Source organism: Eptatretus burgeri, chromosome 8, assembly GCF_056783735.1.
Source record: "Eptatretus burgeri isolate ZD-2024b chromosome 8, Ebu_testis_v1, whole genome shotgun sequence".
Lineage (NCBI taxonomy): Eukaryota > Metazoa > Chordata > Myxini > Myxiniformes > Myxinidae > Eptatretus > Eptatretus burgeri.
In genome coordinates this window covers 106,433,972-106,455,845 of record NC_140968.1, presented here as the reverse complement: position 1 = coordinate 106,455,845, position 21,874 = coordinate 106,433,972, and the positions used below count along the sequence as shown (strand labels likewise).

General features: G+C 48.3%; 1 protein-coding gene across 5 annotated transcripts in view; it reads left to right on the top strand.

Moving 5' to 3' along the window:
• The window catches only part of LOC147022490 (beta-galactosidase-like), a 124,294-nt gene that overhangs the window by 13,411 nt on the left and 89,009 nt on the right, over window positions 1-21,874 (top strand). For all 5 annotated transcript variants that reach the window (XM_085893436.1, XM_085893437.1, XM_085893435.1 and 2 more), the window contains 2 exons: window positions 199-377; window positions 4,408-4,552. In XM_085893436.1, coding sequence (XP_085749562.1) covers window positions 199-377; window positions 4,408-4,552 — 324 coding nt within the window. The remainder of the gene's footprint in view (window positions 1-198; window positions 378-4,407; window positions 4,553-21,874) is intronic.

The following is a 21,874-nucleotide window of genomic DNA, read 5'->3' as shown; positions in this document are numbered from 1 at the left end:
TTGTTCTATCCATCAAATCATTAAAATGATAGACCTTTTCATTATCGTATTTCTTCCTGTGATGCTTTTGAAATCTCACATGAAAATAAAAAAAACTTTTCGTCCATCACATAATTCTCGCATCAATCCAGTTTTCATTCGCAGTGTTGGAGGTTTCGTGCACAATTTACATAACTGTCACCTTTTTGGACCTTGCAGATGATACCGACTCACCAGCAGCGATCATTTGGAATAGACTATGATAAAAACACTTTTGTTAAGGATGGCCAACCATTTCGATACATCTCGGGTAGCATGCACTACGCCCGTGTACCACGTCCCTCGTGGCAGGACCGTCTTCGAAAGATCCGCTCGACGGGTGTGAACACCGTCCAGACGTAAGGTTTTCCTCCTCCTTTCCTTGTATTATTTACACAGTTAATGAAGATATCACACCGTACCATACAGACACTGGGGTCACCAGAATGTGTTATAACAAGACTCTTGTGTCCACAACGTCAGGTCAGGTTCGATCTGTGACCTGCTACAGGTACCATGTAAACCTGTACTAACCTGTTCCATGGTCGGGTTGTCGGCGACTAAACCGTCTCCCCCACCAGGTTTTCTGGTGAGGAGGGTGTTTGGATATGGACACCCAGCAGGATTAAAAACAAAACCTGTCAAAGGGCGGAGGAGCTCCCTGTGAGCCAACGGCCATCCATATCTAGTGCCCAACTGTGTCTGCGGACGTCCTCCTGCAGTTGGGTTACTTCTTATTAGGAGGTTGGTGGCAGGATTTGCACTCCAGCCACCGTAAAACGCTTCATTCCGCAAAACGCAAAAACGCAAAAAAATCTGAAAACCCACTCCGTGGGAGTACCTCCTGTGCAGCTTCCCTTCGCAGGGCAGCTCACCGGATGATGGGATTGGGGCAAAGCCTTCGGGACCCCCAAACTTTGCTAGGAGGGAAACCACGGGGTAACATCCCTGGGTCAGATTGCGGGAGAGTGTGTCGGAGTGGTGCTGAGGTGTCGTCCACCAGGCGGCGGTCTCCTTGGGTTAACCTGAGGCGGTCCCTTCGGGTGGGTGCCTGGAATGTCCTATCCCTAAGAGAGGATGATCACCTGTCTCTGTTATCATCTGAGCTCAAGCGTTTGGACATCGGGATTGCAGCTCTCTCTGAGGTTCGGAGACCGGATTGCGGCGAGATAATGGTGGGTGGTTACACCTACTATTGGTCTGGTCGCTCTGATGGTGACCATACCCAAGGAGTTGCTGTAGCTGTGTCCAATAAGCTGACCCCAATGATAATTGAGGTAACACCGGTCAACGAGCGTATTATGAGATTAAGGATTCGTCACTCCTTAGGTGTCATTTCCCTGGTCTCTATTTATGCTCCGACTGAGGCGAGTGATCTTACCGTGAAGGACACATTCTACGCCACACTCGAGTCTGTGGTTGATCAGTGCCCCAGGCGAGATACACTTCTAGTCTTGGGGGATTTCAATGCATCGACTGGAACTGATAGGGATGGTTATGAGGTGTGTGTTGGTCCCCATGGGTCAGGAACTATGAACCAGAATAGCACTAAGTTCCTTGACTTTGCAAGAAGTCATGGACTTAGGGTGGCTGGTTCATGGTTTCAGCGCCCGCAAGCTCATCGCTGGACTTGGTATTCCAACGCTGGCGGTGTGGCAAAGGAGATTGACCATGTCCTCATTGACGGTCGTTGGAGGATGATCCAGAACTGCAGGGTCTACCGGAGTGCTCAGTTCCTCAATACTGACCACAGGCTTGTTGTAGCAACTCTAAAGCTGCACCTTAAATCCTGGAGAATGGTACCATCCCAGCCTAGGCTGGATGTTGCCAATCAGGGATGAGAGAGTAGCTGAGGAGTTTGCGAACAGGCTGAGTGGACACTTGGGGGGTCTGGGTGCTTTGGGGGGTCCTGAAGAGTTGTGGAACACCTTCAAGACCACCGTCCTTGATGTTGCCGGTGGATGCCTTGGAGTTCACCGCAGGGCAAAGAAGAAAATTTTGTCTCTCAAGGGACACTGGATACCATTGACCAGAGTCGCAGGGCCAGGCTGAATGGCAGAGCTGAGCTGTTCAGGGAGCTGAGGCGTAAAACTGTACGTGCACTGAGGGTGGACAAGGAGGCCTATGTGCGAGGAATCTGTGAGGGGTAGAGGCATCACCTGTGGACAGGTGATTCTCGTCCCGCTTACAGGGAATTCGCGCATTACGTTCATCCAAGCCCATCCCTCGGAGCACTGCAGTTCGAGCAGAGAGTGGTAGGCTCTTGACAGAGGAGTCTGAAGTGAAGGCCCGCTGGGCCGGTTACTTCGAGCGGTTGTACCAGGCTGATCCCCCAGCTGTCGAGTTGGACGTCAAGGGTGTTACAATCCCTGTTGCTGACCCTCGAATCAACTGTGGTCCACCATCGCTTGTGGAAACACGGGCTGCGGTGAACCAGTTGAAACGGGGCAAAGCTCCAGGGATCTGTGGCATCCATGCCGAACTTCTCAAGGCTGGTGGAAATGCTGCACTCGCGTCGTTGCATGCAGTTTTGTGCTCTGCCTGGAACACAGGCATCATCCTAACTGACTGGAAGAGGAGCCTTGTTGTCCCTCTCTGGAAAGGGAAGGGTGATCGCCGATACTGCAGCAACTACTGAGGTGTGATGCTGCTCTCAGTGCCGGGCAAGGTCTTTGCTCGGATAATTCTTGATAGGGTTCACCACCATCTGCTTGAGCACCAGCATCCAGAGTCATCAGGCTTTACACCAAAGAGGTCAATGATTGACCGTATCCTTGCACTTCGTGTCCTCACCGACGCAGACGAGAGTTTCGGCAGGGGCTGCTTGCAGCCTATGTTGATCTCTGTAAAGCGTTCGATTCAGTGAATCGGGATGTCCTCTGGAGGATTCTTGGTCTTCGTGGGGTGCCACCGAAACTGATCGATCTGATGTCTGAACTCTACTCTGGTACTGAGAGTGCTGTGAAGTGTGGTGGTACCGCCTCTGACTTATTTCCAGTTGTTACTGGAGTTCGTCAGGGATGTGTACTTGCCCCCACACTTTTCAGCACTTGTATGGACTGGATTTTTTGGGAGGATGTCGGAGAGATCAAGTTGCGGTGCATCGTTTGGCAATGTCAAGATCTCGGACCTTGATTTTGCAGATGATGCAGTCATCTTTGCGGAGACTTTAGACATCCTCTTGGGGGCCCTCGAGGTGCTGAATGAGGAGTCGGAGCCGTTGGGATTACGGATTTCTTGGGTCAAAACAAAGATCCAGGCTTTCGGTGACATCTTGGATGCTGCTGTCCTGTCTGTGTCTGTTTGTGGTGAGGATGTTGAGGTCGTGGATAGATTCACTTACCTTGGCAGTGATATTCATGTCTCCGCAGGTTGTGAGCCGGAGGTCAATAGACGTCTGGGTCGGGCCTGGGAGTCATGGATTCACTGGATCATGGGGTGTGGCGCTGCCGGTACCTGTGCGGGAGGACGAAAGTCCGAGTCTTCCAGGTCCTTGGTACTTCCAGTCTTGCTCTATGGGTGCGAGACTTGGACTTTGACCAAGGATCTGAGACGGAGACTTAATTCCTTTGGTACCAGGTCTCTTCGGAGAATCCTTGGCTATCGCTGGTCGGATTTTGTGTCCAACGAGCGGTTGCTGAGAGAGACTCGGATGAGATTTGTTACCTGCATAGTCCGTGAGCGTCAGCTGCGGCTGTATGGACATGTGGCTCGTTTTCCTGACGCTGATCCTGCTCACCAGATTCTCTCAGCGAGGGAGTCTCATGAGTGGAGGAGGCCAGTGGGCCGACCACGTGCCTCATGGTTGCAGCAGGTTGACCATCATCTCAAGGAGATGGGGATGGGCCTGGCATCTGCCTGGGGGATGGCCAGACGGAGGCCCCTGGAGTACCGGCGGAAAGTGGACGCAGCGACGCGCTGTTCTGGCACATGCTCCCATACCTGACCTGACCTTGTGTCCACAATTGTCAGTCTATTCTGCTGCACCCCACTGCCAGTCTATCCACCTTATACCTTCTTGCTGAGCTCTTGTATGAGTCTCTACCTCATTTAACTGAACTGCAAACCCAAATATGTGCATAATTTCTATCTTTGCTGTGATAATAAACATGTATGTATAGTTTCATGTGTGTTCGTTGCTCACTTTCATTAATGTAGCATCTGTTCACAGAGACCAAAGTATTTATTACAATTTTTGTACAATCCTGAATTGTTTATAATCAATAGACTGCACAATACTGATAATACAAACATCTCAGTCAAAGCCATTCTTTATCATTGATCACCGAGGAAGCACGTATTCAATGTTGATAACCTCACACCCTCGTCTGACGGACTAACTGCTCATTGTGATGATGGAGAATGAAATTAAACTCCATGCTGTCATAGGTACGTACCGTGGAATTACCACGAGAGAACCATCAGCACCTATTCTAACCTTGAGGACTTGAATGACTTCATTGCCTTAGTCAACCAAACGGGTCTTTTGATCATCGTGAGGCCTGGACCGTACATCTGTGCAGAATGGGACATGGTAGGTCACGTTCTGTTTTCGTTTTGGTCATTAACGATCATTTTATTGATATCAATTGCTGTTTTTTCTGATGAACATGGCACACACATGATAACTATGAAGTACACAACTCCTGTTCACGATTTATGTTGACTGTTCATCTGGACACATTGCACAAGTTCGCCTCTTGGTTTTATACATTTATTCTTGGACTCGGGGGGGGGGGGGAGGGGGAGGGGTTATAATCTTTGAATGGTCACCACTCTGGCACAGATATTCCACTGAGGGTGTAGGAATTTGTGATTTGTTCAGTGTGCCAACATAGCTCTCCAACTCTTCAACAAGCACACACCATGGGATCGTAAACGTCTATTGGAGCGAGAACACGCGCTAATGTACTGGCCTGTCTGCGAAACACCAGGATGTTAGTTTATAGTTGGGCCAAAATTCTAACTCAGGCTAGACAGCTCAGAAGTGAGTGTGTAGACATCTGGACTATCCTGCCATGTTACAATGGTGAGAAAACTCCATTATACACTTTCAAACACAAGTTGTTTCTCTTTGGAGAGTAATATATTATTATTACATACATATATACATATACACACAAGAGCCTGGTGTTGGCGCAGTGGTTAGGGCAGCGGCTTGGGATCCAAAAGGTCCTGAGTTCAAGCCCCGTTGAGCCACTGAATTAATACACCAGGGGGTTGACTCAGCCTGTCATCCTTCCGAGGTCGGCGAAATGAGTACCAGTATACTGGGCCGGTGTATACCCCGGTTAAAATAGGTGTACCATATCCCTGTGTCGTAAGAGGCGACCAGGGTTGTGTCAGGAAGGGCATCCGGCGTAAAACATGTGCCAAATGTCGATGCGGATCATACGGATGATCCGCTGTGGCAACCCCTAACGGGAGCAGCCGAAAGAAGAAGAAGAAGATATACATAAACACACACACATATTGCGTAAATGTGTGTTGTGTGTGTGTGTATGTATATATGTTTTGGCCAGTCGTGGCCAAAAATATTGGCATCTTTGCACTTTTTCTTTTTCAAATAACTCACAATTTTCTCCAAAAATAAGTTGAAATTGTCAAAAGTACTTGGTTTCCACAATTCTTTGTTTTTGATTCAGAACTTAATAAATCCTTTCAAATCAGAAAATAAAAATAAATGACAAAATTATTGACACCCGGGCCTTAATATTTGGAATCAAATCCCGGCCTTTGGCCAAAATACCTGCAATAAAGCACTTCCTATATCCATGAATGAGCTTCCGACACCTCTCCACTGGTAGTTTGACCCACTCTTCTTGTGCAAACTGCTCCAGTTCTCCCAGATTTGAAGGGTGCCTTCTCCCAACTGCTGTTTTCAGATCTCCCAACAGGTGTTCAATGGGATTTTGATCTGAACTCATTGCTGGCCACTTCAGAACAGTCCAGTGTTTTGTGTTGAATCATTCCTGGGTGCTTTATGAAGTGTGTTTAGGGTCATTGTCAAGCTGCAATGCCCATGACCTTCGACGGAGACCCAGATTTCTGACACTGGGTTGAACATTGTGCTTAAAAATGCCTCCTTGGTAATCTCCTGATTTCATGATGCCATGCACGCATTCAAGGCACCCCAGTGCCAGAGGCAGCAAAGCAACCCGAAAACATCACTGAACCTCCTCCATGTTTAACTGTAGGAAAGGTGTTCTTTTCTTTGAAAGCATCATTCTGTTTTCTGTAAACGTAAAGATGATGTGCTTTATTAAAAAGCTCTAATTTGGTCTCATCTGTCCACAAGACATTCACCCAGAAGGATTTTGGCTTGTTCACGTCGTGTGTTTTGGCAAACTCGGTCAGGCTTTCTTGTCTCTCTCTCTCTCTCTCTCTCTCTCTCTCTCTCTCTCTCTCTCTCTCTCTCTCTCTCTGTCTCTCTGTCTCTCTGTCTCTCTGTCTCTCTGTCTCTCTGTCTCTCTGTCTCTCTGTCTCTCTGTCTCTCTGTCTCTCTGTCTCTCTCTCTGTCTCTCTGTCTCTCTGTCTCTCTGTCTCTCTGTCTCTCTCTCTGTCTCTCTGTCTCTCTCTGTATCTCTCTGTATCTCTCTGTATCTCTCTGTATCTCTCTCTCTCTGTCTCTCTCTCTCTGTCTCTCTCTCTCTCTGTCTCTCTCTCTCTGTCTCTCTCTCTGTCTCTCTCTCTCTCTCTCTCTCTCTCTCTCTCTCTCTCTCTCTGTCTCTCTCTCTCTCTCTCTGTCTCTCTCTCTGTCTCTCTCTCTCTCTGTCTCTCTCTCTCTCTCTGTCTCTCTCTCTCTCTCTGTCTCTCTCTCTCTCTCTGTCTCTCTCTCTCTCTCTGTCTCTCTCTCTCTCTCTGTCTCTCTCTCTCTGTCTATCTCTATCTCTATCTCTCTATCTCTATCTCTATCTCTATCTCTATCTCTATCTCTATCTCTATCTCCTCTATCTCTATCTCTATCTCTATCTCTATCTCTATCTCTATCTCTATCTCTATCTCTATCTCTATCTCTATCTCTATCTCTATCTCTCCAGTGGGGTCCTCCTGGGTCTCCTACCATAGAACCCCCTTTCATTGAGTTGGCGACAGATGTCTGAAGGTCAGCTTAAATCTGTCTGGCAGTTGATCGAGGTGCCCTCTCCACCATTCGAACAATCCTTCGCTGCAATCTTCGATCATGTTTTCTCTTGCGGTCACGTCCAGGGAGGTTGGCTACAGTACCATCGGCCTTAAACTTCCTGATAACATTGTGTACGGTGGACACAGGAACATCAAGGTCTCTGGAGATGGACTTGTAGCCTTGAGATTGTCCATGCTTGGCTACAATCTTGTGTCTGACCTCCTCAGACAATTCTCTAGTTTTCTTTCTTTTCTCCATGCTCATCGTGGTACACACAGTGACACAAAACAGCAGAATGACTCCTTTTCTCTATTCAAACTGGTTGAATGAGTGATTTTTTTATTTTTATTTTGCAGGCATCCGCAACTCACCATCGGTGAGTTCAATTCCAAAGTAAAGGAGAATCACCTGCTTGAAATGTAATTCTTTCTTACAACTTCAAAAAGGTGCTATTAATATTGTTCGGGGCATTTTAGGATTTCTGTGTGGGATAAGCTAAGATTTAGTAATTTTTCAGCTTTTTTTTGTTTTGTTTCCACTGCAAAGAAATACATCTGTGGATACCAAAATATTTTTTAATTTCAACAATTTCTGGAATAAATGGTGCGTTATTTGAAAAAAAGTGCAAGGGTGTCAATACTTCTGACCATGATATATATATATATATATATATATATATATATATATATATATATATATATATATATATATATATATATATATATATATATATACACAACCGGTCAAAAGTTTGAGAACACCCCCATTTTTCAGTTTTTACTGAAATTTAAGCACTTCAAGTCCAGTGAAGAACCTGAAATGATACAAAGCGAAGCGGTAAACTCCAGAGGTAAAAAAAAAAGTTTAGGTTACCAAAAACTGAAAAACAATGTAAATTTCAGAGTTGTTCAAAAAGGCCCTTTTCAGGGAACAAATAATGGGTCAGCAACTGCAGCTGTTCTGCAGCAATGGAAGTAAATGAAGCCTTCAAAGTTGATGTAAACAATTCCTATAGGTGAACAAACCCTCTGTCTGTATAAAAGCAGTGTTGGAGCAGACTATGTTGCTACACCCTCTGAAGCATTATTTGGACAATATTGCACTGCAGGAAGTAGTATAGACTTGCACAGAGTCGGTGACTTGCACAGAGTGACTGGCAACCTGAACCAAAAGGGCTACCACAGCATTTTGCAGCGTCATCCAATACCCTCTGGTCTACGCCTTGTTAGTCAGGGGTTCATCCTGCAACAAGATAACGACCCAAAACATACCTCCACAGAACTACCTTAGAAGAAAAGAACAAGACAGTAGGCTTCAAATCATGGAATGGCCAGCAGAGTCTCCAGACTTAAACCCCTTCGAGCTGGTTTGGGATGAACTGGACAGAAGGGTGAAAGCAAAGCAACCTACAAGTGCAACACATTTGTGGGAACTTCTGCAACAGTGTTGGGAAGAACTTTCCGAACAATATTTGATTTCCATTGCCGAAAGAATGCCACGAGTATGTTCTGCTGTTATATCTGCAAAAGGTGGCTGGCTACTTTGATGAGTCAAAAATTTCGATTAAATTTTGTTCAACAAAACGATTCCATGATTTATTTTTTTATCTGAAATTGTTTAATGTTCTTTGCTTTAATTTCAGAGAAGGTTGAAACATTAAACTGCTTGAATTTCACTAAAAACTGCAAAAATTGGGGTGTTCTAAAACTTTTGACCAGTCGTGTATATAATATTTATATATATATGTATATATATATATATATATATATATATATATATATATATATATATATATATATATATATATATATATATATATATATATATATATACACTGTACATATACATACATACATATTGTTACGGCTGTGGAAATTCGCATTACACCATGAAGGCCCCGTAGGTGAGATATCTCTAAGTACATGTGTAGTTAGCCCCAAATCCGTTGTCTCGGGATTTTTATGTGATTCATTCGGGCTGCGACGCTTTGAGTTAGGCGTTTTTCTGTTCTATCTTTATTTTGAACCAACCACGTCTCAACCGCCATCACACAACAAACACCAACCACAACGCCGCTTCACAACAACCACAACCACACCTGCCTCTCAACAACCACGCCATCCTCACCACTCCGCCAGAAACTGTCAACATCTCCACGAACACAAAAGGGGAACAACAACTCCCAGCCCGATTTCCCTGGTAAACAAGAATGACGGTTGGAACTCAACTCCCGCCCCGATTTCTCTGGTGGAATGTTCCCCCCCCCACCCTGCGTGCCGCGAAGGGAGGGGCGGGGTGCCGGGGAAATAAAAGGGCGCACGGAGGCGCCGCTGAGAGGTGGTCAGGTCAGGGCGGTTGGTGAGAGTGTCAGTGTCAGTCAGTGGTTCATGGTCTTCTGCCCGTCTGGGTCTTGGAGAAGCGGTCCGTAGAGCGACCCGCTCGTTGGAGCTTGCAGTCGGTGGAGAGTCCGGACGTCGCGGAGGGGACGCAGACTGGAGGCGCCGCTCTGCCAGCTGTGTCGCGCGGACCTGCGCGTTCGTACAAGGAGCGCCGGAGAGAGCTCGCCCACCATCGCACCGCGAGGGTGCAGTTAACCTGCAACGGTCTCATGGGACTCGTTTGGTCTGCCAAGTCCCACGCCATAAAGGCCCACGGGCCCCGTCTGCCCCCTTGTCTATGAGGGTGGCTTCTTTCCTTTGCTTTTGAGTAAATGTGTGTTGGCGCCGTCTGTAAAGTAGAACTGTATAAGTGTTGCCGTGTGTACGTGTATTCGGTTTAACTCTTGCTTTCACATTATATGTGCATTTTGATTATTGCGGCTGTATATACGTGCTTTCCGTGTGCCGCGGAATAAATGTGCATTGTGTTGAACTGTTTTCCCATTTCGCTTCGTCTCCTTCCTTTTAATTGACCCTCCATCCTGCTTCACGTAAAGGGTTCGTAGTGGGCTTAATATGCCCGATAATTAATCGGAACTGTCGAGGCCGATGATAACACCACTCGGTTATCACTGTAGCACGGAACGGACCGCTTAAGCGGTTCGTGTCCGGAATCGGCCTGTGGCGTGGTGCGATCGCCCGGTCGATCATTCGCGCAGGTACTTAGGTAGATCGAATTTGGCGATTTGGCGAACTAACAGCTTGGTTTTAGAACCACCACTTCCTGCAGGGAGGGGGTTTAAGAACCATTGCTTTCTGCTTTGGACCATCGAGGACCTTTTAAGTGCACACCACACAAACATCTGTGGTATTCTTGAAAAACCCAGACTGGGCTTTTTTTCCAACAAGTAATGTGCAAACTCGACCCACCCAAGGGGGGATGGCTACTTTGCTCTCTAATATGTAAAGAGGAAAGTTTGTTTGTTCATTCGTTTATGCATTCAAACTCTGCAGGAACCAGTGCGACCAAACTTTGCACGGCCTCCTCTTTCATCTTGAATAAGGTCGAGGGCTATGCTTGCCTGCATTGGTTCGAGCCTAGTGGAGTAGCAACTGAAACCTGAATCCTATCCAGGTTCCTCCTAATGACTCCATCTTTGTTCTTTAATTATCCCGGTTCCTTCTGTTGACTCCAATGCAGTATTTGGTTTTCTGTTTAATTATATTTGTACCATATCCTGATGCTGTATGGACTGTTCTTCCTCGCTGATAGACTTCTGGTAGCTTGTACCTGTTGCTGTGTTCGAGCCTGGGGAGTAACTTCTGAAATCTATATGTCCAGGTTCTTCCTGACATCTTTGCTTTTTGTTCCTTTCACATTTCTTTCTACTTTTTCGCATTTCTCTTTATTCATTCTAATTCTTGCTTTCTCTTTATTTCTCTCTATCTCTCGAAGGAGAAATGAATTTTTGCTGAAAGTTTTAGGCTTATTAGCTGTGCCTGGATGGGTTTGAGAGTGGAGTAACAGCGGCTGAAATCCAAATTCTATTCAGGTTCCTCCTTATCACTATCTATGCTCTAAAAAATTGACCCAAGATAAACCAGATGGAATTGTCCTTTGTGTTAATACACTGTCTGCGGTTTGTTTGTTTTTTTGCCCTCGGGAGTGATCGAGTAAGATGTATTGTGAAGATCGTATTGTTACGAATTTGGAATTCGATTGCACACAACATACAGGTTACTTTAGTCAGCTATGTCGATAAGTGCTTGTTCCCTAGATAGCTCACCTTTCATTATTTGAATGTTCAGAAATCGATTAGATCCGCTGCAGATCGATTTAATAGTTAGGGAACGAACAATGGAGACATCCCTCCCCCTCTTCTGCAAAGAGGAAGAAGAATCCTGCCATCCCGTGACTCATGACTCAACAACTCCCACCCGTGGTTGAGCGGGGGGTGGGGGGGGAGGGGGTTGGAGCACGAGGGCATGAGTCATGCCGGGATTGGGGGAAGGGCGGAGAAGGATAAGAGATCTTTTTCTTTTGTTCAGGGCAGAGTTGGAGAGGGGAGAGTTGGAGAGGCCAGAGTTGGAGAAGGGAGTAGAGAGTAGTCGTTCAGCAGACCGTCGGGTCCTGCTTGGCTTGCCTTAGGGTTGAGACCTTCGGAAGCTTTTTGCTTCAGCTGGCTCGGTGAGCTTCGGTTGAGGCTTGACTCGGGAGGAGGCTTTTTGGAGGCTCTTTGCTTTGATGGTTCCGTGAGCTTCGGCTTCTGCTTGGCTCGGGAGAGCTTTTTGCTTCAAGCTGCCCTGTTTGGAAGGAAGTTAAGCCGGTCGCTCAGCTCGAGCTGCGAGTGGTGGCTTCTTCTTCTTGGTTTGTGGAGCTCTTTGTTCTCCATTTTGGTTCCCGGCTTGGTGCGACTCATCGACCTCTTCGTGGAGGTGGTTCCTCAGGGAAGCGACGCATCGACGGGAAGGATCAGCGCCTCGTCTCACCAGCACGTGTTGAAAAGCGCGGGAGGTGGTTCCTCGGGGAAGCGACGCATCGACGGGAAGGATCGGCGCCTCGTCTCACCAGCATGGGAGGATTCGCGGGCGCTCGGGAAGGATCGCGGCTCGGTGATTGGATCCAGCTTGCTCTCGCTGGAGCCCGGGTCCGAACAACTTGAAGACCACACGAGGTGGAGAGGTTCGAGATAGGCTCTGGGTTTCAGCTCACCTGTCCTCCGAGCTGGAGCTCGTTATTAAAGGCCTCTGCCACCATTTCTTGGGTGTGTGTGTGTGCGTACGTGTGTCTGTGGGCCCGTCTAATAAGTAGGAACTGCTGTTCAGTGCAAGTGACTGTACATAATAAGTAGACGGTTGTAGTTCTTTTGTCATGCTTTTGTTGCTTGTATAATTGCATACGTGTTTTGCCTTGTTTAATTGCATGCGTGTTTTATTAATAATAAATGTCCTTGTGTGAATGTAAACCTGTTCGTTGCGTCCATTCCCTCATTGAACTGCCCCATCTTGCACTCGGAATATAGTTGGTTTTTAAATAGCCGATAAATAGAATCAGGTCCGGCGAGGTCTGGCGATAATACCCGCTCGGTTATCCCAGAACGGAACGGACCGCTTAAGCGGTTCGTGTCCAAGCAGGCCTTTGCCGAGGTACGGTCCCTCGGTAGGTTACCCGCGCGGGTACTAAGGTATATCGATATTCGGCGATTGACCCTATTCCGCGCGGGTAGAATACGGACTGGGCCGTGGTGGGATTAAAAACCCACCCGTGACTGGTTTCTGGCGTTGTTCCAGAAAGTCACGACTGGATTGTCCGTTCGGTGGGCGAGGCTATCGCTTTTTGTTAGACGCGGTCGTTCGCACACCGGTGGGCGGGAATTCTACAACACTGGTGTCGAGGAGCGAAAAAACAAACTCTCCCGCCTCCAACAAAATTAACGGAACCGGATCAAGGGCGTGCGAGGCTACCCTCCGGTTCCATTAAAAAAACCAGCTTTTAAATTATTTCCGTTAAGCAAGATGGCGGTTCAAGGTGAACGGGAGCAGGGGGTCATGGACGTGGAGTTAATAGAATCCATGGTCAAGGACGCCATCGCCATACGGGTTGGACCAGTGCCAGAAGGTTGGGAAATACGGCAATGTAATGTATTTGGTTCTCCTTTTTATTACAACCCCACCACTAATTCTAGTCAGTGGGAGCGGCCTGTGCAGGAACGTTTCCGGCAAACAAACTCAGAGTCGCAAGATGGCGGCGCGGCCATACCTCATCGCGGCACTAGGCGTGAGCGGGCCGCTATTAATAGCGCAATGAGCCGCACTGCACAGCGGGGGAAGCGCTCCTGCCCACCGGTTCAAACCACGGGGGCATGGCAGGCGAGGCAGGGCGCCGGCGCATACATGGGCGAACTTCATGAAAGAGTGTCAAATGCCTTGGGGGAGTGGAAGTGTGGTGAGATATATATATATATATATATATATATATATATATATATATATATATATATATATATATATATATATATATATATATATATATATATATATATATATATATATATATACAAAATAATTGTATTTGTTTGCCATTAAATTGGACGAGATACGGCGGCGCGCAGGCGAGTTTCAGGAGGATTGTGTTCATGGGGAGTCACAACAATTTGCCGATGCGCAGGAACCAATTTGGGAGCTGAATGAGGAATTAGCCAGCACAGTCGAGGAACCGCATAGGGAAACGACGGAAGTCGATCGGTTGTGTGGGTTTTTGTTACAAAAGGCGAGCGAACTGACTAAAAGAAAGGAGGAGGAGCAAATTAGTATCTCCCGGGATAGGAAGAACTTAGAGGAAGAACGAATGAAGCAGGAAGGAGAGAACAACAAATTGAAGGAAACAACGAGATTGGAGAGGGAAGAACAAGAGAGACGGTGGAATAAAAAACAAAAAGAACACGAATTGGAAATTCACCAACTAAAGCAGAGGAGTAAGAGAATGGATGAAATGAGGAAGGAAGAATGTGAAAGAGGTGTGGAGATGAGAAAGTTATTGGAAGAAAAAATTCTGAGTTACAGAAACACCAAAGCAGAGGGAGAGAATTACAAAACGAACTGAGGATGTTAAAAGAGGAAAGAAAGAGAACGGAGAATGAAACGTTAAGGAACCACACTGTGCAGATCGAACAGTTAGAAGCCAAATAAAAGCAAGGTTGGAGTGTGAGGAGGTGAGAGAGGAATTAGAAAAGAAAGCTTCTGAGTTACGGAGACGGGATTACAAAACGAGCTGAGGATGTTAAGAGAGGAAAGAAAGACAACGGAGAATGAAACGTTAAGGAACCACACTGTGCAGATCGAGCAGTTAGAAGTAGAAGCAAGATTAAAGAATGAGATGCAAGAAAGAGTATTGAGAGAAACGATGAGATTGGAGAATGAAGAACCTGAGAGACGGTGGGGTAGAAAACAAAAGCAATATGAGTTTGAAATTAATCAACGCAAGGAAACAGCAAAATTTGAGTCCACGGAGATGGAAAAGCTCCGGAAAGAAAATGAACAACTAAAGAGGCTCAGAGAAGAAGAACGACTCAAATGGGAAGGAAAATGGAGCGAGGAAGAAATGGAAATAATAAAGGAGGTAGTGGTGACAACGACGGAGACGCAGGAAATAAAAATAACAGAGACACGGGAGATAGAGGAGAGAGGGAGTGAAGTGGACGACACAAAGGACGAACACGCACACATGGAGGTTGAAATGAAAGCGAGAGAAGAACCTTCAGAGTGTAGGCTTTATTCCATTTGATTGAAGCCGCTTCTACGGGCACATCAGGGAATACAGGTGCAGCTAGGAGTACGTAAGCAGTAATGTATACATGTGCAATTAATCACCGCCAAATAAATCAGCATAAGCACGGAGTCCGATATACTCTCAATTCTCACCATTCAACGAGCACCAAGTGAACCGCCGCCGTAAATGACAATGCCCCTGGGACAATCACCCCGTCCGTGCGGAGACTTGGCTTTATCTATCCCGTGCACGAGCCGTGCGACGTGATGACACGTCACGACCTTCAATTCACCACATTCTCCCCGTCTTTAAAATATAACTAGAGGCCCAACTAACGCACCATGATTACTTCAGCACTATAGGAGTATACATTTCAAGCAACGCGAACTATTTAAACTACAGAAGCATACATGCCAAGCAGTGAGGATTATTTTGAGTTGTAGGAGCATGGTAATGAGCATCGATATATGATATAATGAGCATATAGGAGCATGAGCATAGAGGATGCCGATAATCCCCTTTACAGATCGAGTCGGCGAGGGGGTTTTATCCGTCGACCTCTCCGGGAGTAAATGGCGGTTTCACTTGAGCGAGGCTTCCGATCCTCTTGGTGAGCCTCGACTCGTGCCGGGGATGACTCCTCGATCGCTCTCGGGTGGAACGCGGCAGCTCCGTCGCCACCGTTCCCGGGTGGAGTTCCTGGGGGGGGAACACCTGGGGGGGGGATGTCAGAGGGAGGAGTGCCAGATGGTGGTGTACCTGCGGGAGGAGTACCTGAGGGAGCCAAATGGCGAACCGACACAGTGGTCTCCCTGCCATCAGGGAGTCTGACATGAGCATACTCTGGATTAGTATCGATGAGTTCGACCCCCTCCACCATGGGTTCATACTTGCTTTGTCGTACCGGGCGTTTCATGAACACTGTTCCGGGATGGGTTAGCCAGTTGGGCACCGTTTGGCCATCAACATAACGTCGCTGGTGAGTAAACATTCGTTCGTGAGGAGTTGCATTGGTGGACGTGCAGAGCAAAGAGCGTATGGAATTCAGAGCATCGAGAAGGGTAACCTCCCATTGTCCGGGGCCCAGTCCTCTTGATTTCAACGCCAGAGTTACGGCTTTCCAAATGACTCCGTTATACCGTTCCACCTGCCCATTACCCTGTGGGTTGTAACCCGTCGTTCGACTAGTTGCTATGCCGTGCTCTAATAGGAACTGTTTTAGCCCGGCCGACATGAAACACGGCCCTCTGTCTGAATGTATGTACGAAGGTTTCCCAAACATAGCGAAGAGGTCAGAGAGACATTTCACGACAGTGCCCGAGGTCATATCCAAGCACGGAAATGCGAAAGGGAACCTTGAATATTCATCAACAACAGTGAATATGTATCTGTTGTCTGTCTCGGTCGGCAGGGGCCCTTAGAAGTCGATATTTAGTCTCTCGAAGGGAGAAGTGGCCTTGATCAATCTGCCAGATGCCGCGCCATAGAATCTGGGTTTTAGTTCAGCACAAACAGGGCATGAAGCATTCATTTGTTTAATATCTTCGATAGAATAGGGAAGGTTTTGTCTGCGCACGAAATGTGCCATTCTGGTTACCCCTGGGTGGCAAAGAGACACATGTAGGTCTTGCAAAGCCCGACTGATGGTCGCCGAACAGTAGACCCGAGAGAAGGTATCTGCAGCAGGGTTTTCTCTCCCGGGCCGGTAAACAATGTCGTAACTATAGCAAGCTAGGTCTATTCGCCATCTCATAATTTTTTCATTCTTAATTTTCCCGTTATTTTTCCCATCAAACATGAATGCAACGGATCGCTGGTCCGTGACGAGCGTGAAGTGGTTTCCCAGTAAATAGTGTCTCCATTTACGTAGGGCTTCGACAATAGCGTACGCTTCCTTCTCTATTGCTGAGTGTCTCTGCTCGCTTCCAGAGAGAGTTCTCGAGAAGAACGCGACGGGTCGCCCAGACTGATTGAGCGTCGCAGCTATCGCGTGATCAGAAGCATCCGTTTCCACCACGAAGGGCACCGAGCCGTCCATCGATAATACCACGGAATTACTGATATCATCTTTGAGGCTGTGGAAAGCTTTTACAACAGCGGCATCTGGTGGGACGTTTTTGCAATGCACTAGGGGATGTATTTTCTCGGAGTATTGGGAAATCCATCTCGCGTAGTAAGCGAACATGCCTATCACCCGGCGCATTGTCTGCAGGTCCTGAGGTGGGGGTAGTTCACGAAGTGGGCGCAATCGTTCAGGATCGGGCTTAATCGTGCCGTCGGCTATTGTGTAGCCGAGAAGGTCAATTGACCTTGCCGAGAATACGCATTTCTCGTAGTTGAGGGTCAGATTATATTTTCTAGCAATGCTCAAGAATCTGTCCAGATTCATATCATGTTCCCCCTGATCCTTACCGCACACTGTGACATTGTCCACGTAAACAAAAGTGTCTTTGAGGTTTTCATCTGAGATGATGTCGTCCATAACTCGTTGGAAGCAAGCTACTCCATTCGTGACACCGAACGGAATCCTCCTGAATTGGTAGAGGCGTCTACCTGCCTGGAACGCGGTGTAAGGTTTGTCTTCCTCTCGGATGGGAATTTGATGATAGGCGCTTCGCAAATCAATGGTGCTGAATATTTTATAATTGGCCACGCGTTCGACCATCTCGTCTATGCACGGCAAAGGGTAGGCATCGAGTTGGGTGAAACGATTGACCGTTTGAGAGTAATCGACAACCATTCGTTTCTTATGGTTCTGGTTGGTGGTGACCAACACCTGTGCGCGCCATGGCGAATCGCTCGGTTCTATAATTCCTTCTTCCAGTAATCGCTTGGTCTCTGAAGTGATGAAGTTCATATCATCAGTGGTATATCGCCGCGATTTGATCGCTATCGGTTTACAGACCGGCGACAAGTTAGCAAACAGCAGGGGGGACGTTACCTCTGCGGTGGTCAGAGCATTTAGAATTAGACGAGGTTTGCTTCCTCCAAAGGGTATTTCGACGCTCGTGTGCTGCTTGAGGATATTATGACCCAGAATTACGTCTGCGCATAAATCACGAAGCACCATTACACTTACATCCCGATGCGTGTACCCTTTTACGTCCAATTCAACATTGCAGTACCCTCGTACGCGGGACTGTAGTGATGTGGCGGCCATGCATACCGTATTGTCTGTCGGGTGGATCTTCCATTTCCTGCCCTTCGCTAGTTAGCTGTTGACGAAACTCTCAGAGCTACCGGTATCAATCAGAGCTTCAGCCATATGCCCGTTAATTCGTACGTTGATGATAGCCTTGGATAGATTCCCCGGTGAGGCTGCAGTTAGTTTCTTTTGTGAGTAGAGAGCCGCAGAAGTGGGTTTATTTCTCCTTAGAGTAGATTTACATACCCTGGCATAATGCCCTTTCTTGTCACAATTCATGCATGTGGCATCTCTGGCGGGGAATTTGTGGCGGCGGTGTCTTTTGTACCCACAAAAGAAGCATTTACCAACCGAAGTAGTTGCTGAGGAGTTTGACGAGGTCTGGGTATCCGATTCCTCGGGTTTTTCTCCATCCTCTGTGTCAGGGGTGCCCTGTGGGGTTCCTTGAGTTTCCACCGTAGCGGCGTTCATTAGCAGCATCAGGGTCCCAAATGACTCAGATTGCTGCTGAGCCGTATCCATCGCTCGAGCCTGGTCGGCTACCTTTTCAAGAGTGGGTTGCGCTTTCTCCAGTAAGCGTTGCCGTATGTGGGCTGACCTGAGTCCTTGGATGAATGCCTCTCGGGTCGCTTCATCTCGGTGTTCCTCGGCGGTTACGTCCCGAAAACTGCCGTCTTTTCCAACTGCCTCAGAGCTTGCAGGAACTGATCGATGGTCTCCCCGGCTGCTTGCTTGCGTGTGTTGAGAAGATGTCGTATGTACACCTCGTTCTTGCGCTTCACGTAGAGCGCCTGCAGCACGTCGATCGCTGCATCGTAGGTGTCACACTCCGAGAAGAGCCTGAATACGCTGGGCGAGACATGATTCACAAGGGCGGCCAATTTGTCGGCTCCCTCTTCGATGATGGTCAGATAGTGTGAGAAGGAACGGAACCAATGCGACCATTTCATTTCCGAGTCAGTCGCGTTTGGGTCAGCGTCAAACCTCTGGTTTGTAGATCTTGTCCATCGTTGGTTGAGAGAGCCGAGAAAACCAAATGGAATAAATTGAAATGAAAGCGAGAGAAGAACCTTCAGAGTGTAGGCTTTATTCCATTTGATTGAAGCTGCTTCTACGGGCACATCAGGGAATACAGGTGCAGCTAGGAGTACATAAGCAGTAATGTATACATGTGCAATTAATCACCGCCAAATAAATCAGCATAAGCACGGAGTCCGATATACTCTCAATTCTCACCATTCAATGAGCACCAAGTGAACCGCCGCCGTAAATGACAATGCCCCTGGGACAATCACCCCGTCCGTGCGGAGACTTGGCTTTATCTATCCCGTGCACGAGCCGTGCGACATGTGATCACACGTCACGACCTTCAATTCACCACAGAGGTGTTGAGGGACAATGGGGTTGAGCTTGAGGAATGTGTTGGGACCGATGCAAGCAGCAGGATGGCCTCCTTCAAGAATAAGAGGAGGGACTGAGCCCCCTTGAGGCGGATCGCGACCAGGTGAGTCCGGTCGAGCATTGCGAGTTAGATGGGGCGAGTGCTGTTGACGGGTGCACACAAAGCTTGGGGGGTATGAAGGCCCCCGGAACCTTTGTGGTGACGCAAATCCCCAGCGTGGTCGTCCCGGTGTGTGTGTGTGTGTGTGTGTGTGTGTGTGTGTGTGTGTGTGTGTGTGTGTGTGTGTGTGTGTGTGTGTGTGTGTGTGTGTGTGTGTGTGTGTGTGTGTGTGTGTGTGTGTACGAGTGAGCCGAAATGCGTGCTGGAAAGCACACATAGTGTGAGTGTTATGGCGTGTGTAAGCGATTCCCCGTGTGTGAGGGAAACCGTGTGTGAGTGATATGGTGTGCCTGGTAGCGAGTGTGCCGAAATGTGTGCCTTCCAGCACGCCGTGTGTAAAAGAAACACCGAGTGTGGAAGGAACAGAGTGTGCGAGGGAAACAGCTTGTGTGGTTTCGAAGTATGTGAGAGAAACACCGAGGGTGGAAGGAACAGCGTGTGTGAGAGAGACCGCGTGTGTGAGAGCGCTGTATGTGAGGGAGATTGCGGTTGGCATGCGTGAACATGCAATCGCATGTCCGAGTGTCATGGCGAGGTGTGTGAGCGTCGTGGCACGCAGGAGTGTGCGCGTTGAATGGCGACGACGACGGTGCCTGACGGTGGACAAAGGCCGAGTAGCTGCCATAGTGGTTTTGAGGGCCTTTTCGGGTTTGCATGGCAGCGCGTGCGGGGTCCGTGCCGTGCAACGCACAAAGCCGCCATGTGCGCGCCTGCGGGAGTGAAGCCCCGTCTGTAAACTCACGCGGTTGATTAGCCGATCCCACGGACGGACAGAGGTAGGCTGGATAATGGATTTGGACTGGATGGGTTCTCCAGGCGGGCATGTGTATGAAGCTCCGATGAGCAGAGCACATGTGCTCACGTGGGGAACCCCTCGAAACGTGAGGCTTGCTTTTAATGCGCAGCGTGACGTCGTGGCTGCATGGTTGAAATCCGGCAGAAGGGAATCCCTGCCGGATGTTACCGTCCAAGAAGGGACGAGGTGCACGAAGCGCGAGCAGCTGCCATGACGTCACGGAAAAGAGCGCAGGTTGCGAGTTGCCGCGCTGGTGGGCGCAGAGAAAAAAAAAAAGAAAGGAGAAAAGCAAGCCTTGCCACTTTGAGTGGACATGAGCCCCAGGCAAGGGGTGGAAGACCCCCCTGTCTCAGGGGGCACAGGAACTACGAGTTAGGGGGATGGGTTAGTGATAGTTAGACCGGCTTCATGGGGACGTGAATTGTTCCTCATGGAGCCCGTGGAATGGATTAGTTGGAGGGATTTTAGTTTAGATTTAGGAAATGGGAATTTTTGGATTTTTGTAGACACGGACAGACTGGAAATGTGTAGTGGAGACGTAGCTTAGCTACGTAGAGTTAAAGGAATGTGCATTGATTTAAGGGATGATGAGGGAGCATGAGTAGTAAGGGGATTTAGTTTGAAGGATAGCAGTGTGGAGTGTTGGTGTGAGTTGGAAATGGAAAGTGTGTGGGACAGTGGGCCCAAGTGTGCGATTGGAGTGAATGTGGTATGCATGGTGCGAATGACTGGTTGGGGGGAGGAGTGATTCCCACCCAAGTGACCCCAGGGTCAGATTAATGTTAGCTAGTGGGTTATTCGAATTTACTAACAGGAGGTCGTTTTGTTGGTGTCGAGAGAAGGCATGAAACCCGTTTGGAGGGGTGCAGGAGTTCATGGACTGATTGGGAGCGTGGCTGTGGAAAGGTGAGTTTTGTTTTGTGGGCACCCTAGGCACCGGACTAGTCGGCCAGAGTAGGCCAAGGGCCCAAGAGGGGCCGGGATAGTGTATATGGGCACGGGCGACCCGTCGGAAACGGGACCCGTAGCGCCAGAATGCCATGGGGGCAGTGTAGTGGGCACGGGTGACCCTCGGAAAGGGACCCAGGGCATCAACACGCCACGTGGGCATCGGAGGGGGGCAATGCCAGAGAGGGCAACCCCCTGCGTTTATAGGGAGCAGCTAGGCTCGGAGGCAGCCTGCGGGCCTGGGGGTGCCATGGTTAGAGTTCGGCAGAGGGGGAATTCCTGCCAGTTGAGCCACGCTGCCCAGCCAGGAAATTGTGCGAGGGCACGAATGAAAATTTGAGGGCAAGGCCCAAATTTATAATGGACACCAACACAGGCGACGGGAATCATGGTTTATAGAACCGATAGTTTAAAAGTGTGAGGCGTTTTTGAAAGCCCCGGGGTAGTTTCAGGTTAATAAATGTTAGGGTAGTTAGGAGATGTACCCCTTCGCACCATCCATCCCTTCGCTCGTTGTAGGCCGCTGGACCCACCTTGGTAGATCGCTGAACTCTGAGGAGGCCATTCTGAGGCTTTGGGCCTCGAGACAGGACGCTAGTCTCTCCCTATCCCCCTCCAGAGAGGGAACGTAGG